Raw genomic sequence first — 16852 nt, forward strand, 5'->3', positions numbered from 1 at the left:
TTATTGGGTCTTTGCCAATAGCAAATAATATTTAGGCTCCAGAAACACTGCAACTACATGATGGATAAAAACCAAGAGCTACAAACTGTACCTGGTCAAAAACCTCGGATAAAAATGTCATAAATCATTAATAGCAAATTCAGAATTGAGGGTATGCAATGTTGAAAACCCCTTTTCTAATCACCTATATATACAATATTCATTGAAATGTTCAATAATATGAGAGTGGTGGTATTTTAATAACCCGAGAGGTAAGAATACCTTCACTTCAATACACAAAATTTTTTCAAATTATATATCCAGTTAAAATGTTTATGAAAAAGTGTCAGAAATGTAAGAAGAGCAAATGACATTACTGCTTGAGGAATACTTAAGTTGCTGAAGAAAGGGACAAAGAAAGATAACTTCCAGCTTCACTACTAGAGAAAAGTCGGTTCAAATGAGAGAATTTAATCACTTTGACTCACATTTTGCGCTATAGTCTCTAAAAAAATTTAGAAGAAGTGTCATTCTTAATTCATGAATATGACAGCTCCTTGGAGATTTGTCAGTATCATGTAGTCTTAAATTATCGTTAGTATATTAGCAGACAAGCCTTTGTGTGTGGAGTTTGCATGTTCTCCCCATGCTTCCTCCCACAGTCCACAAAATCATGCATGTTAGGTTAAGTTAAAATTAGGTTAAATTAGGTTAAATTTGTACGTAGGTGTGAATTCTTGTCTGTCTGTGTATGTCTCTCTTTGCTGGGATAGGCTCCAGCCCCCCTGTGACCCAAATAGGATAAGCAGTGAGAGATGAATAAGTGAGAGATGTTTTTTTGTTGATGACATTGAAACCATGGAACTTCTTCTTTTCCAAATATAGGTATAAGGTTAGGCCTTTTGGCATGAACTATCTACTTGATTGGTGTATGTAGTTAATCTCCTCACAGTAAAGACTTCTTCCAAATGGACATTATATATGGCCTTTTCATGGACAGTTCAAATCATGATTTTCTCATTCATAACATTGGATATTTTATACGCACAATCCAAAGAACATGAAAAAGAAACCTCATTATTTCATAATACGTTTCTTGCATATTCAAAACCCCTCAAGGCTACAGAAATAGTGTTACATTTTTTATTATAATTGAATCACTGGATTTTAGGAACAAGCTCTGCAGCTGCACTGTCTCTTTAAGAGACCCGGAAGCAGTTCCCTCCTGTGTGTTCACTGGTTGTGGGTCCAAAACAGAGAGCTGAGCTCCCTCCCAGCGATGATATCCCACCCCGTTATCTGGGCTTTTCGTAGCAGTGTGAGGTGCTGGCGACTCCGGTCTGTCCTCAAAACGGCTCTGGAGGTCTCAGAAATCAGCGGTTGGCGCGGCTACTCTTCCCCGATTCGCGTCGGTACCACGAGTATGGAGGAGATACTGGCGAGAGTCGTCGCACCTTTACCCACTTACGAAACAAGAGACAAGCCCCCCCCTCCTCCTGAGTCAAACAGCTTGGAGTTTATGCACTTCTACAGAAGTCTCACCAAAGAAGAAAAGCTCAACTTCCTGACGAAGTTGTCACAAGATTTCGGAGTTGACCACAAAAGCGTTTCAGAGTTAGCGGTGAAGCTGCTGGACAATCAGCTACGGGACTTGTCAACTATTTTGCAAGTGGAAGACAGGCTTCGGTACAGCCTGACTCCCCGTTATAAACAGTTACTAAATCACATAAGCAGGGTGGAAAACGGAGTGAAGTTCCTGGTGGATCTTCGAGCTGATGTGCTAGAAATGATCTCATCCAAAGCTGGCGAGAGCCCGCATATCAGGGTAATACATTTGTTTATACTTTCTACGGGTGCTGGCAAGAGTCAAGAAGTACTGTTCGCGCTTGAGTTTCTGGCAACGTCGCTTGATGTAAAACACTGTAGATATTTAACTAATTTAATATTTTAACCCTATTTACAGGCGGCTAAGTATAGCTGCTTATGCAACTAGCCCCCACATAGAGTCATAACCCGACCACGCCCCTTGTTTTGCCCCCCATGACGCGGTTCACATTTCATCACAGCTTCAGTAGCAATGACCTTTGCTACAGTTTTCAGTGCTTCAAAAAATGACGAAATTACATTTGATTTTTGATTATTTATTTCTTTATTTATATATTCACTGATCAGGCATACTTACTTTTACAAGGTTATAATTTCTAAGTTTTCAGGTTGAACCTGTCAGAAAGGTGATAATTCTACTATGTATCTGTTATTGACATCAAAGTCGTACTTCAGTGTATTACAAGAACTGGTGGTTCTAAAGTTTTGGCTACCTACTTCATTTTAAATACCTCTTATTAGAATCACCTCTTATTTTAATGCACCCAAGTAGAGTTATCACCATTGTATATATAGAGAGAGAGTGAGAGAGAAGGGGAAAAAAATAGTTTGGTCCATATAAATTTCAGTGCTTCCTTCAGATTAGTATTTGCTGCAGTGATCAGAGTTGCATTCAACTCTTGCTGGAAAGCTCTTGTTTAAAAATAAACCCTTTTAAACTATGAATAGACTAGAGCTACTCTGCTGTTAAAAGGTAAAAGAACTGAATATACAGTAAATCGGGCATGTAATGAATAATTTGGATGAATCTTTTGAAGACAAAAAATATATAATTGAAATGAAAAGGCAGTGGAAAAAAACTTCAAAATTTCCATAACACAGACATGTCCCCCAAGCTCTTTGGCCCATTAATGGCACATTTTTTGGCAACTTTTTTTCAGAAAAAAAATTCCAGTCTCATTTGCCTCATTGTTCAGTCATTCATGTTCAGTCAGATATAATTACAATTATTAGTTCTCTCAGCACTGAAATGTAGCAGTTTCCATGCGCACATTGAATAAGAATTGGATATTTTTCAGAAAGCAAGCTGGCTGTCATATTAATGCCATGCAGTTATTTCGCTGGAAATTCTAATGAGCACTGTTACTGATTCACAACTAAGATCTCAGTTGTTCTTTCCACAACCAAGTGTCTAAGGTCAGCCAGTAATTCTTTAGCACAAAACACATGTACATGGAATGTACTGTATTGGTATTAATACATTCTCTGTCATTTGGTGGATAAAGGGAATAATTTGACAGCTTTTTAAATAATGTGCCAAAGAACGAAGCTTATAATTAAATCCAACTGCTGTCTTGGCAGGTGTATCAACTACTTGTATAGAAAATTTGTCCTCATGAGTCATTTTTACTGTATCTGTAGCTATGAATTTATTTCTATCTTCAGTATTTGAGCTACAGAAGATGCACACATTGTTAGAATTGGCGGAAAGCCTGTCACAGTTTTCGAAAGCCTAAGGTTACTGCAATAACTCCCTTGTTTTTGCTGTCACATTAAAAAGCAACAAATCCTGACAATTTAGTAACCAAAACCATGGGAAATATATTGTATTTGTGCTTCAAAACCATTTTTAATATTATTTAATATTTTTGTCAATGTCAGGTTTAACAAAAGGTAAAGAGCTGCTTGAAGTTTGTATTTGGAATTCATGGGTACAGTGAAAGGCAGATTTTAAATGCTAATCTGTATGTATGCTCAATCAAACGTGTGTGTGTGTGTAGTAACTGATGCATTTTCTCTGGGTTTAATATTTGTCATTAAAAAAGTTGGCTTGCATATTTTGCAAAGGCTGTATCTCCAAATAGGGTTCACGCTGAGTTGATGTGAAACTACATTTATTACTACATTTACGTTTTTAATAAGATTATGCTCAAGAGAATTGCTGTTGGGCAGCTCCTTTATTGAACCTACAGTATAAGCAAAAATCACATATTATATAGTAAAAGCAGACAAACTCTGCTATAAAACTCACCAGGTGTGTATTCACCAGGTGTCTCATTGTGGCCTACTGTAAAACATACTGCTTCTCATATAATTGTCAAGTCGTGCACTTCTCTCTACATGCACACTTTTGATTTGTAATGAGGTTAATCAAGATTGCAAAACTGAAATGGACAAATTAAAACTGCCCTGCAATAATTTCTGGAGTGAAAAAAATGGTTTTCTATCCTTTTTGTGATAAGATTCTATATCTTCATTTGCTTTGTAATTGAGTTGAAAGCCAGAGTTAAGAGCTATTGCCTAATATGATTTTTAGAGATCTGGACCTATCGCCACAGGACTTTTCCCCTGCTCAATATCTGTTTTATTCCTGCTGAGAGCTGGTTCTGATGTATTAAATCTCAATAACCCAGGCCCACTGAGCGCTTTTGTGCCTTTAAAAAGGTCTATGCTACCTACAGAGTACCCACTTCTACTTGTTGCTCACCACCTTCATCCTGGTTGTGCACAGCAGTCTTTGTTTGTCCTGCTTGCAAGAATTGATTGAGCTAAAATGAGAAAAAGGTCACGGTAAATATGAAGCTTTTAGTATCTTTATTGATGGTATAGGCACACTAGGATAGAGAAACAGCTAATCCAAAAACAGATGGAGATAACAGATTTAAGACCAAATCACAGAGATGGGGGAAACTGTATCAAATTTAGAGTTACTAAAGTTTGGAAAACGCAATGCAGCAATAATTGTTGTTTTTGAAAGTGCTTCATTTTGAATTCTATGCTAAATTGGTCTCCCTTGGTTGGGTAATCGGATTTGATGTTCCTTCCCACTCCTTGTATCTCTAGGCCTTTAATTCTTTTTCAACTATGAGCAGATGAAAGAGAGGGACGTAATTTGGGATCTTGGCTCTTTGGGGTACATAAGATATCTGTGAGGCTATTTTTTCCCATGCTGTGGCTTGCAGCCCACTCGAGAAAAGGTTTTGGCACTGTCTGGGCCTGACCTGTAACCACTTTGGCACTCAGTGGTCATTTGGCCTTAGATAGACGGACTGTTTCTTCCAGGCACTACAGTCTCCACTTCACTGCATAATCACACTATAACTGCAGATTGAGGTAGGGAAGATACTCATAGCTGAGGCAGGATTGTATTTATCCCCTTTCTTCATATCCTTCATCTTTTTCCTAACCTCAAGCTTTAAATGCTTGACCTTCACATTTCCAAAGACTTCATCTTTTGCTAGGTCAATGGAATACACGTCTCAGTTTGAACTTCCTTTTGTGTGGGTCAGAACTGGCTACCTAAGGCAGCTTCTGCACTCTCACAGGATGATGTGCAGGGTTTTCTGCAGAAATATTTGTTGGCCATTATAGATTATTTATTTTCTGACTGTTTGTAAAGTATGAGGAGCACACACACATCATATAAGTGGTAAGAAAAGTTTTGTTGAACAGTTAATTTACAAGAGTTACTTTTGATTTGCTCCTCACTATATTCCAGGCATGAAACCTCTCAACCTTAGATCTGAATAATGCAGGTCTTGATGCATTTATGTGAAGAAGAATTTCAGATTTCTTTGTTTTTGCACTTGATAGTTTCTCATAGACAATTTCTCCCAGCAGCTTTTTATGCCTCGACTTTACAGTATTTGAGCTTGTTTGTATTAGCTAATATTATGACTGACAAGCCAGCATTAAAAAAAGCCTGAAGCCAAAAGTGAAGTCATCCTATGGAACAGCCAATATAAGCTGAATTTATGTGTTTGCGTGCGTGCACCGTGTGAGCTTGTTTGTGTGCTTGCAAGAGATTTGCTTTAAATGAAGTCTGACCTTTGCAGGCAGACAGGCCTGCTTTGAAATGGCAAGTTGTTTATTGAAGTGCCTCCCCTAAACCCATTGCAAGCTCAGACAAATCACTACTCATAATGTGAAAACATTCAAACAGCATACAGACACCCGAGGGGACCATACACCCTCCACAGTCTGTAATAGCCTACAGACAAACTTAAGCAACTTCACTGTCAGTCAGTGAGATGGAGCCTTTGAGTTGTCTTACTAAAAGAGGTCATGAGGTTTTAAGGAGTGTGTCTTTAGTTTTTTAATAGTCATATAACAGCTGCATTTCCAGACAGTGCTTTTGTGGTATTGTTGTCTTTGTAAGATACAAAAGAATAAAAAAATATCCATAGCAGTGCATATAAGATTTCAATGCCTGCGAGTGTTTTATTTACTTGCAACCTACAGGATAAGTTCTATGATATTATAAAATGCAAATGCAAGATGTGTGTGCTTTGATTTTCCTGAACACCTGGCTTGAGAGAAAGAATGTGGTGAATTTGATTATCGGCTGGATGTGGATGATCATTTTAAACTCTCACCCCCCCCTCTCCTAGGACCTGAACAGCACACTGAAAAGCTTGCTCTCTGAGTGGTTCTCTGTAGGTCTGCTCCGACTGGAAAGAATCACCTGGACATCCCCTTGTGAGATTCTGCAGAAGATCAGCCAGTAAGGGCGTTGATGCATCCTCACACTGTGTTTCACTTCTTTCTTTCTTCTATCCTTTTAATTTAATTGTAACATCTGTTTTTACAAACAATTTGTACCGTATGAAATCCTCCCTATAAACTAACCCCTGCTCTGACCAGTGATTGTCCACTGAGCTGTCCCTGATGACCCTGCCATTGTCTAACACCAAGTGAATTTTGTGAATTGCAGTGAATTTTCACTCTTAAATCTGCTTTCTGTCAGGTATGAGGCGGTGCACCCTGTAAGGAACTGGACGGACCTGAAGCGCAGGGTGGGACCATACCGTCGTTGTTATGCTTTCACCCATGCCGCCATGCCGGGAGAGCCCCTGGTCGTACTACACGTGGCCCTTACTGAAGACATATCTGATAACATTCAGGTTAGCAGCTACCCTACAGCTACAAGATGCTGTAACACTTTGTGTCACTTTACCACACCACTGAGGATAGTTAAACATGTGGGGGTTTCTATTTGTTCCTCCTCACAGCTGACAAATGGATTATTGCTGTGTGAAAAACAATAACAAGGACCTTTAAACTGCTTATCCCTCTGGGAGTGACCTCTACACTGCTGACTTTCTTTTCTTGCCATTTGCAGGGAGACAAATGTGGTTTTGACAACACTGAAATCTGAAATTTGAGAATATGTCATGGTGTAAAATAGTTAATTGATTTTCACAGTATTTGTTAACTGAATCATCTAAACGTGGCTGTTATTTACACATTTCCAGTGGCAATGTGACTTTTCCTGTGTTAATAGTCATATTCTTGTGTTAGCCAACATTACTTCATTACATGTTATTAAATTATTTGGCTGCAATTGCTGCACTGCTACTGCCATTGGCGTTGTTAGAAAAGTGCAGTGTAGGAACGAGATATTTCTCAGCAGGCACTCAGCATCACTGGTTTCTAGAAAAAATGACAAACAGCAGGTCAGAGCAGCTGTTACTAACTAGCATTTATTCTATGACTTAAATTGATGACAGATCAAAATGAAAACTGCTATTATCATGTCTACAGGGTTAAGCACTGGACTTTGACTCAACCATCCTCAAAACAGTTAATTTCTTCCGCATTAGCAACTGTATGGTAGAACGGCTTGTGTGTGAAGGATCATTATCTTGGCGCATCAACTGCTTTGTGCTGATCTTTAGTTCACAGATTGATAACATAGCATCTCTCTGTGGCAACACAGAATTTAGCACCATAACTGATGACAAACTGTCCTGTTCCAGAGGCAGCAAAGTAGGTCCAAATCATAGTACTGCTACGATCGTGGTTCACAGATGTGATAAGGTTCTTATGTTGGAATGCACCGTTTGGTTGTCAACAACCATAACGCTTCTAATTCAGGCAGAATGTTCTACTTTGGTCTGATTAATCCACAGAGCATTCTTCCTGTAGCCCTCTGGCTTTTGCACACGATTTTAAGCAAATTCCTGGTAACCTTTTTCAGCTTGGTGAGCATCAGCAACTCGTCTTCTAAGAACTTCAGGAATTTTCTATTTGAAGCCATGATACACAAACGTGTTTTGTTTCACTTCTTTAAATAAGACGAGGCAATTGGTTAAAACACCTGACTCTAATTTCTGTTTTTCTTATAGAGTATCGTTCGTGAGTTTGCCACGCTTGACTCTGAGGAAGACGTGAATAAGATAAATGCAGCCATCTTCTACTCCATCTCCTCCACCCAGGCTGGCCTACAAGGGGTGGAGCTGGGCAACTACCTCATCAAAAGGGTGGTGCGAGAATTGCAAGTAAGTGAAGGTGGGATCCAAGGTGGAGTTGGGCATGTTTGTCAGTAAGCCACTGATCAAAGAACGACAGTATTGATGTTTTTGTAACAGGCAAGAAATTACAAGAAATTAAGTAGTTTCTCAGTTCTAAAGGTTTTTATGTTAGTTCCAGGTCTGTTAACCTAATTTTAATTGAGCAATAGTTTGCAACTATGATCAAAAGGACATACTGGGTGGTGGAGTCGTACTGGAGTGTATTATAGAAAGAGGTTGTTTTAATGTTTTGGCCGCTCATTTGGAATAGGGTGGCCAAAACATTAAAACAACCTCTTAACATAATGCACTAGTGTGCTTCTTGTACAGTCTTTTTTTTTTTTTTTTTTTGAGGATCCCCCCGCTTTACGGTATCCAAACCACCTGTTCCTGCTATACCTGTATAGAAACACCTCACTACAACAGTGTACATGACACATGCAGTGATGCAGCTGTTAGCTCCATCAGAGCACCTTGATATCTAGCGTAGTATCAAACGTATCAAATGTTGCTTGTGTCCACCCCAGAAATAAAATGTTTCTTTCTGTATTACTGACATGTTGACTTACTCCATTGAGAACCTGTGAGAAGAAAGATTTTTGTTTGGTTGCTTTTCAAAAGTTTTATGTTTTTCCCTTATTCTGGTCTCAGCATAGGGAAAAATGTTATGGTGGCCCTGATTGCTTGCTGCGAATGGGGCTGTGGAGCCACATTCCATGTTAATCCATGTCCACTACAACTTTAAAACTACCAGGTGCTTTTAATGTTGTAGCTGATGGGTGTGCACGCATGAATGTGTACACACATAAACCGAGCATTAGTCACCTGACAGTAATGAAATTGCATCCGTCCCTCTCAATAAGTGCAAGAGCCCTTCATATTGGGCCACTCCAGCTAGTACTTGTTAAATGATTGGAACACTGAATGGAACCTCAAAAGCCACTCTACCCAGCAGATGGGAAATAGCTCTTTATAGTATATCCTCCATTAAAATCAGGTTTCAGAGCTCTAAGCTGCTTCCACTTTAGTTATTCATACAACAGGGCTGTTTTGATTGCTGCAAGCTTTTACTTATTGGTATTTTTATTTATGCAGTTCACCGAGCTTTGCATATATTGTTTTGTGCTTTGTGCTTCAGCATGCGGGCTGTTTGTGTCAGAGGTTTGAAAGTAGGTTATTGCACTGTGTTGTAAAAGCCTAGCGAATGGGAAGTGTTGTCATTGTCAAGAGGTCTTTCAGATTTGCATGTCAACATCTTCCCTTGCAAGAGGTCCCCATTAGCTTCAGTAGGCCTATTTCTGCCCTCCAAAGCAAAGAATGGGACAAATCTGTGGCATTTTGTGTAACAAAAAAAATGAGACATAATGGAAATGTAGATACCAAAATCCATCTTTTCTAATTTAAAATTAAGCTTTTTCTCATTTCTTTCTCTGTCTGCTATACAGAATATTTATATTAAAATGAATAAAGTAAACTTCTGCAATTTAACAAATTAAATATCGATTCAAAGTACCTTAACAACACCAAATCAAAAGAAATTCCAAAAGTCTGTGGCCAAAATAGTGATAATTTGCTGAGCACAGTGTCGGTTATAGCCTAGCAGCAAGGGCAGTGAAAGTCTCTCAAATGGAGTGCAGGCTGTTGTATTTGATTGCGTTAGATTGTACAGGTGTACACAATGTTGTGGCTGATCGGTGTAGGTACTGTGTTTTGGTTTTGGAGAGAGAAGGAGGTTTTGAAAACAAATGGAACTAAATCTTCTGTGACTTTTTCTCGACATATTTAATCAAAACACTTCATGAGGAAATGCATTTTTTATGCCCGTAGTGGGAATCAAACCCCTGACGCCAGTGTAAGTACAATGCTTTATCCTCAAGGCTACACAAAACCACAACATGGACGAGTGTTCTGCAGAGGTCCTGGCTTTTTGACAGAGCTTTACTTATGTAAAGGTGAAGCGAGGACCGGTGCAGCCACAGAGGGACCACTATGATGATGGAGTGGAAAAGAAAAGGTCACAGTCATGATTTAAGGCGAAGAGAGGAGGTCTTGCTTGTCTTGCAGATTGGACCCTAGAGCACATTTCTGGCACGGTTCCTTGTTTTCCACTTGTCCTTTCTTTTTAACCTTTCCTGCAGCCTCTGTCCTTTTTTCGGCCTCCTCCCGTTCTTTGTCAGCCCTGCCCACTCTCATATGTGAGCACCTCGGTAGTTAAATGTAGTTGGAGTGCAGAAGACGATGTGACGACGCAGCGGAGTGAGAAAAAGCAGTAGCAGGACGAGGAAAGTGAGAAGGATGGCATTGTGTGGTGAAGGGAGAAATCAAGGATCAGGAAAAACAAATAGCAAGACAGATGGACAGACAGACACACCGAATCATGTCCCTCCAGGGGTTGTCTGACACTTCCACTTTTATCTGGAGCCTTTCTTTTATTTTCTCTCCCTGCCACATCGCTCAGTCACTTATCAACCTAGACACTGAAGTGGGAAGATGGACAGAGAAGGAGGGGTATTTGGACAAATAGAGAAGGTAGTGGGGTGGAAAAGAATTCAAGAGGTGGGTGGTGTTTTTGTGTGTGGTTGACATGAGACAGAGACATGGGGGAGAGGAGTCTGAAGGAAGAGGACAGGTATAAAAGGTGAAAGTGCAAGGGACTGAGCAGGACGATAAAATAAGGGGAGAGGGAAGGGAAGACCTATCATCCATCTACATCAGCAGGGCAGGTGTGAAGCAGTGGGGCTGATTTTTAATGCTCTCCAAGCAGCAGCCTGAGCACAAACAAGAAATATTTGTTCCGTGTTTTTGATGCAGAGGTTGAGTGTTCATCTTCCTTATTTCCGCTGCTGTGAAAGTGGTGCCCTCTGCATTCTAGCGGGGATCAAATCTCTGCTGCCTTTCATCTGTTTTCTTTCGACATTTACTTTGTTTTCTCATCCCCTTTTGTTTCAAGGTGGCTAAGAGAAGTTGAGGACAGCACTGAACTGTCTCATATTGTCAAACCTTTTGTTTGTCAAAATAAATGCTTTAAACAAAATTTTACTTTTAAAATTTCAGATGGATGGGTAAACATTTCTTTATACCTTGGGTTTTCAGAGACTTTTGGTCGTCTTCATTTTGCTGCTGTGCTGTGTGGCCTCCGAGCAGCTCTTGTCATATTTATGCTTTAGTTCAGGTTTTAAAATATCTGACTGATCAATTTACAGAAATTATAATCCCCATCTTCAGTTGGTTTAAACATCGTTAGTATATGGTATATTCCAGCATCGTCTTACCTTGGCATAAGCAACCTATGTCATGTCTGTGTAGATTTATATTATCTGTGTTACAAATTGAGGCCAACCAGAAAAGGTAAACTACCTGCTGATTCATACATGCAACTTGCAACTTGCAAAAATAGACACTCTATGGTGTAAAACCTATTGGAGAACACATTGTAGCCTCCCAACACACAGAATTAGCTGAAGGAAAACAGAGCTGAGGTTAAACTGAATAAAATGAATGAATAAGATAAGATAATAAGTTAACAGTTCCTCTTTCTCTCCTTGTGTTTTCCAGAGTGAGTTCCCCCACATAGCCCAGTTTTCCAGCCTGTCACCCATCCCAGGATTCTCCTCCTGGCTCCAAGGTGTCCTCATCCAGTACAGGAAGGAGGGCCGGGGCTCTGATCTTCTCTCTGAGCAGGAGTGGAAGGAGGTGGAACAGGCCGCTGACTCCTCCCCAGGAGCCCAGACTGTAGACGCCCTCCGCAAGCTTATTGGCACTGGGGAGTGGATGCACTCTGAGGGTCTTTCTCATGTCCTGGAGCCTGTCCTGATGCGTCTCTGTGCCTGGTACCTCTACGGGGAGAAGAGGCGAGGCCACGCTCTCAACCCTGTGGCCAACTTCCACCTGCAAAATGGTGCCACCATGTGGCGGCTCAACTGGATGGGCGACACCAGCCCCAGGGGTGTGGCGAGCTCCTGTGGCATCATGGTGAATTATCGCTACTTCCTGAACAAGACCTCTCAGAACAGTGCTCTTTACCTGCAGAATAAGGTCATCACGGCATCAGAGCAGGTGCTGGGACTGGTGTCCCAATTTCAAAAGAACAGTAAACTGTGAGGAAGAGACAAGGGGGCATCTAAAAATACCTATTATTTAGATCTGCAGGTTAGATTGCACATTAAACCATTAAAATTTTGAGTGATGAACCTTATTTTGTCCAAAATATTTAATTAAAAAAGCATTCTAGAAGCTTGATATTGTTTGTAAATTTAAATCACACTCACACAATCATTTCTCACATGACGCGTCTCATCCCATCTGTGCATGTAGTGCATAGGTTAGGTTTCTGTCTGACACTGTTTGATATTGTGTAAGTTTTTCCCAGATGGAAAGACAGTGGCTAATGAAGCACAAGGGATCTATGAGTGCCTTTGCCAGTGAGGGAAATTATTAGATTCTTTCAATTGGTTGAACTGTCTCACAGCAAACGTGCTGAAGAATGGGGAGTGTGGCATTTTGTGTTGTATTTCCTCAGCTTGTTTCCTGTTCACCTGCTGTTACACTGCTTGTATCTAATAGGTCTAAAAGCTACTGAATTTCTTTCTGCCGTGTATCACGAATGCTCATATTTTACAGTTGACTGTGCTCACTCTGATGCACTGGGCCGGATCCTCCTTATACCTCCATTAGGCTGATTTTCTTTTTCCCCTCTCCTTAATTTTACCTACATACACACACGACCAGCCTCCCCAGGGAGCCATCAGTGATGTTCTAACTGCTCTGTACAGGTGCCAAACAGGGCTCATATCAGCCTACACCCCATTGTTGTGAAATAATATATCACAGCAAGTTGACTGTGAAATTGCATTTTATCTCTCATAGGAGCCAAACTTTCTTTTCATTTTTTTCACACTCTTTATTTCTCTCTCTCTCTCTCTTCTTCCCCTTTTTCTCTGCCTGTGCTTCTCTGTGTGCTAGAAACTAATGAAGTGAGAAATAAAGTTAAAATAAATGGCTAGATTGATGGTGTTCGGTTGTGAAGAAGGGGGGAGGAGAATAAAGAAGCATAAAGAGGACAGTTGTTTAAAGGATGCCCTTGAGAGACAGTGTGAATGTCTCCTGAGATGTTGGCGTCAATAAGAGACCCATACTTCTCTGTGCACTGATGTATGTGTGGGACACGGAAAAAAACGACACTGTCACACCATCTGACAAGGGAAGAAGGATGTACTCTGTGGTATGGGTTGCCATGGAAACTACAATGACATATTCCACACTTGCTGGTTGTAGCTAAGGCATGTTTTAAGTTACCTTTGCTGGGGAATAGCTGAGGGTACTGACTGACCACAGCGCAGTGCAGGTTAAAAGTCCATTGCTTTTAAATTATGAACTCTTTAAGAAAATATATTACATCGTACAGTCAAAGTAATGACTTATTTTAAAGTAGCCTGTCAGGTATTTCCCTTAGGACTTAGAAGACAAATTGCTCACGTGGTGAGTGGTTACACACTGAAATCTGATTTATGGACACACTGGGTCCCGCTAAATGAAATGATACAAACCTCCTCAGTGGCGGCCTTTCAGATGATGAATCAGCCCCTGTTGCATACCTAGAGTATCTGATGGGGAAGCTTTTAATTGTTTTAAAGGTGCTGACTATAAAGTGGTTATCAAGTCCACTTTTCATGTGTTAAATGGAGTTAATTTGAAAATTGCTGTTCAAATGAATGTGATCTGAACATGTAATTACTTGCAATATCATTGTAACAAAGACTAGGTTTGATATTTTTAAATGGCCTTGATCAAATGACATTAAAATGGGATTGCTACTGTATGTTATGGCTTTTTGCAGACAAATGTAGCAGCAAGTATTCAGATCATTTTCCACCATGGTGCAGTGTGTGTGCTTAGACCCGTCTTCATCTGTATCTAATCAGATTGCAGTTTTGTCACATTTCCAGCCGAGCACATGTTGATAATGGATTCACAGCCAGGTTCAATATTGCACTGCACCGTTGTCTTGACACGTCTTAGTGCCGATACTTTTCAAAAAGCAGCAGAGGACCTAATTACAATTGATTAGAAACTGTCTGCTGTGGAAATTCAGGCCTCATTTAAAAATATTTGAGTAATTCAGACAATTCTTTTTTTTTTTTTTAAGATGTGAAGTGCATGTGTGTGTGTGTTTGTGTGTGTCTTTCTGTGTGTGTGTGTATTTGATTTCTTGTCCCCTGTTCAGAGGAAATTGTCTTATAAATGAAGCTAATCCATTTTTTAGAGATCACAGTGGCCAGAAAAGTCACAGAGCAGTGGCTTTGGCATTTTCTTGGCCTAATTTATTCGTCTGCCCGATAACATCTGGCATGTAAAAGTCTTTTGTTTTCATCTGTACAGAAAGTTTTAAGGACATCTACTGAAATAAGTATGTGATCATCACTGAAATCTCTTATATGTAAAATATACTGCATGAAGTACGATGTATTTAAACAATTAAATAAGTTGCCAATGAATAAGTTGACATTAAATCTATTATATAGTTAGTTAAAATCATATTTCCTGGTATGAGTTTTGGGTGCAAATAGTTTCTATAGAATCTATTAGATTCATAATGTTACATGTAGCTATTAATTAAAGAGTCTCCCAAACCAAATGCAAATTTAAATTAATTTTATTGAAGTGCTTGAATATATTAAATGGTATGGAGTATAAACATTGGCACAAGACACAGATGAAGCTATTCCAACTCAGCTCAGTCCAATATTTCTGCAAACACGTGCAGTAGAACCCACATTTGCCAAATCAGCTTCAATTCACAAGTGATGTCCTCAAAGACAAATATAGCTGGAAAAAAGTCATTAGGGAAAACAAAATGTAATTAATTTTGAGTTACAAACAGTATGGGAGAACTCTGTGAGCTTTTCATGCTGGCTGCATCTTCTTGAAACAATCCAATTGTTGTTTGAGCCAGCTTTGACTTTTACCCAAAACATTTTCGAGATTACTTCTAATACAAATCAAATCTGCCAAAGCCAGCCAAGTTTAAAGCCGATGGAATCTGGTTGTGTGTTTTTTGCTATAACGTTAAGTACTCATGATTAAATGGGCAAAATAAAAGCAAAGATTTGGGAAAACACCCTAACACATGGGAAACTTCTGACTAGCACACTAAATATAGTACATGACATCACATTTTTCCAAAGAGCTCCACAACCTTGTAAGGGGATAAAAAAAAAGCCCAGACACAAATCTCCCAAGTAAAATAATTAAGCAAGTTCCATTTTTGGCAGAAACTTTGTGCTCAAGTTACTCACAGTGAGATGTTTATTTCAGCATCTTTAACTGGCATTTCCTGTAAAGTGGCAATAAAGTTATGCACGTGTTTTAGAGCATCAGCTCAGTTTGAAGGATGTGTCGTCTGGGATTGTGTAGGGTGTGGTATTTTATTGTAATACTTACTCCTGACATTTGAGGTAAATCAATGCATCCCGCTTCTTCAGCTAGAGTTGGTTTTTTTTTATGATGAGGTCTTCTGTGCACATGTTCTAAATGTCATTGTGTGGTCTATTTGCAGCAGTATTTGCAGGTAAGTGATGATGTGAGGAAAGTAGGATTTTCAGTTGATAGTGAGAGAAAAATGAAATCCCCCCCAAAGGCTGGCTCTACCTGCAGGCCTCTGACTTTTCTGGGTGCATGTGTGTGAGGAGAGGCTTCATTCAAGTGTGTTAATCCATTCTTCCTGGTTGCTGTCGCTGGCCTTCATGCTTCTCACCTCACATCATCGCTGTTCTCCTCCTCCACCACCTTCTGCTTAACCCGACCCTGCACCCGCAGCCCATCCGATCCCTTGGTCTGTCTTCAAAGGACTTCACGGTTTTACGAGCAATCTGGACACACTCACACATGTTCCACATGTGCAACGAGACACATATTACACACCCCCTTTCGAGTCCACTTATATCTTTTGAGCTGTAGCCTTTAGAGGGCAGCAGAGTCTCACCAAGAATGAACCGTTACACACAGTTTAGTGTTTCTCTGGTGTGTTGGCTGCCCAAACATCCTCTTCCCCTTCACTTTTCTAATTTACTATTACATCTCTCCTTTCTTTCATATCTTCATCTTGCAGCTTCTGCGTTCTCTCTTCTCTCTTCCTTCAGGTGCATGCTATTATTTCTTACAGCTCACCACCTCCTCTCTGTCCCAGTTGCGTAGAAGATTGACAGATCTGCTATATCTGGTTATAGGCTGTAATTAAAACTCATTTGGCTTGCTGATGGCATTTTCCACCCCCCTTCATACATTGCAATTAGTCAGTATTAGTTGACCTGACGTCTTGAATCAGACTGAGCTATTGAACGAAAGAGAGGTAAACAGGCAGAGTTAGCCCTGGCATCACCCTAGGGTGACAGCCACTCCTGGACTTACAGTTGCCAGACAGATGGAAATGAGAGTGTCAAAACTCTTTCTCTCTCTCTCGCTCTCGCTCTCGCTCTCGCTCTCTCGCACACACACAGACACACACACACACTCACACACACAATATACATACATACAATACATCAGTCACCAGTTCACTAGTTGCTTCCTTGGTCATTGACACAGTTTTTTTTAAGTAAAGTTAAACATAAGTTAAACACCTGTGCAGTATACGGGATCTGTTACCAAGTTCTTTGATCGGGCAAACAGTTAGTAGCCCTGAGAAAGTTTGTCCTTTCCCCTTTTTGTCTTTGACTCTTGATATTTAGGCCACCAGAAAACCTGGAAACACCTTTCTG

General features: G+C 40.0%; 1 protein-coding gene across 1 annotated transcript; it reads left to right on the plus strand.

Annotated features, from left to right (window-relative positions):
• The first annotated feature begins 1221 nt into the window (after positions 1-1221).
• On the plus strand, positions 1222-14113 carry mlycd (malonyl-CoA decarboxylase). Its single transcript, XM_067501970.1, has 5 exons — positions 1222-1804; positions 6195-6307; positions 6551-6707; positions 7932-8084; positions 11652-14113. The coding sequence occupies exons 1-5, from the start codon at positions 1259-1261 to the stop codon at positions 12195-12197; spliced, it is 1515 nt and encodes a 504-aa protein (XP_067358071.1). The 5' UTR covers positions 1222-1258; the 3' UTR covers positions 12198-14113.
• The last annotated feature ends 2739 nt before the right edge of the window (positions 14114-16852 follow it).

The sequence above is a fragment of the Channa argus genome, chromosome 4 (genome assembly GCF_033026475.1).
Source record: "Channa argus isolate prfri chromosome 4, Channa argus male v1.0, whole genome shotgun sequence".
NCBI classification, from domain to species: Eukaryota; Metazoa; Chordata; class Actinopteri; order Anabantiformes; family Channidae; genus Channa; species Channa argus.

What these genes read in the sequence shown, in the direction of transcription:
- mlycd (XM_067501970.1), top strand. Translation starts at nt 1,259, where the DNA reads ATGATATCCCACCCCGTTATCTGGGCTTTTCGTAGCAGTGTGAGGTGC. An exon ending in ATTCTGCAGAAGATCAGCCA is followed by an intron (nt 6,308 to 6,550) that starts GTAAGGGCGTTG and finishes GCTTTCTGTCAG; the next exon opens with GTATGAGGCGGTGCACCCTG. An exon ending in GGGTGGTGCGAGAATTGCAA is followed by an intron (nt 8,085 to 11,651) that starts GTAAGTGAAGGT and finishes TGTGTTTTCCAG; the next exon opens with AGTGAGTTCCCCCACATAGC.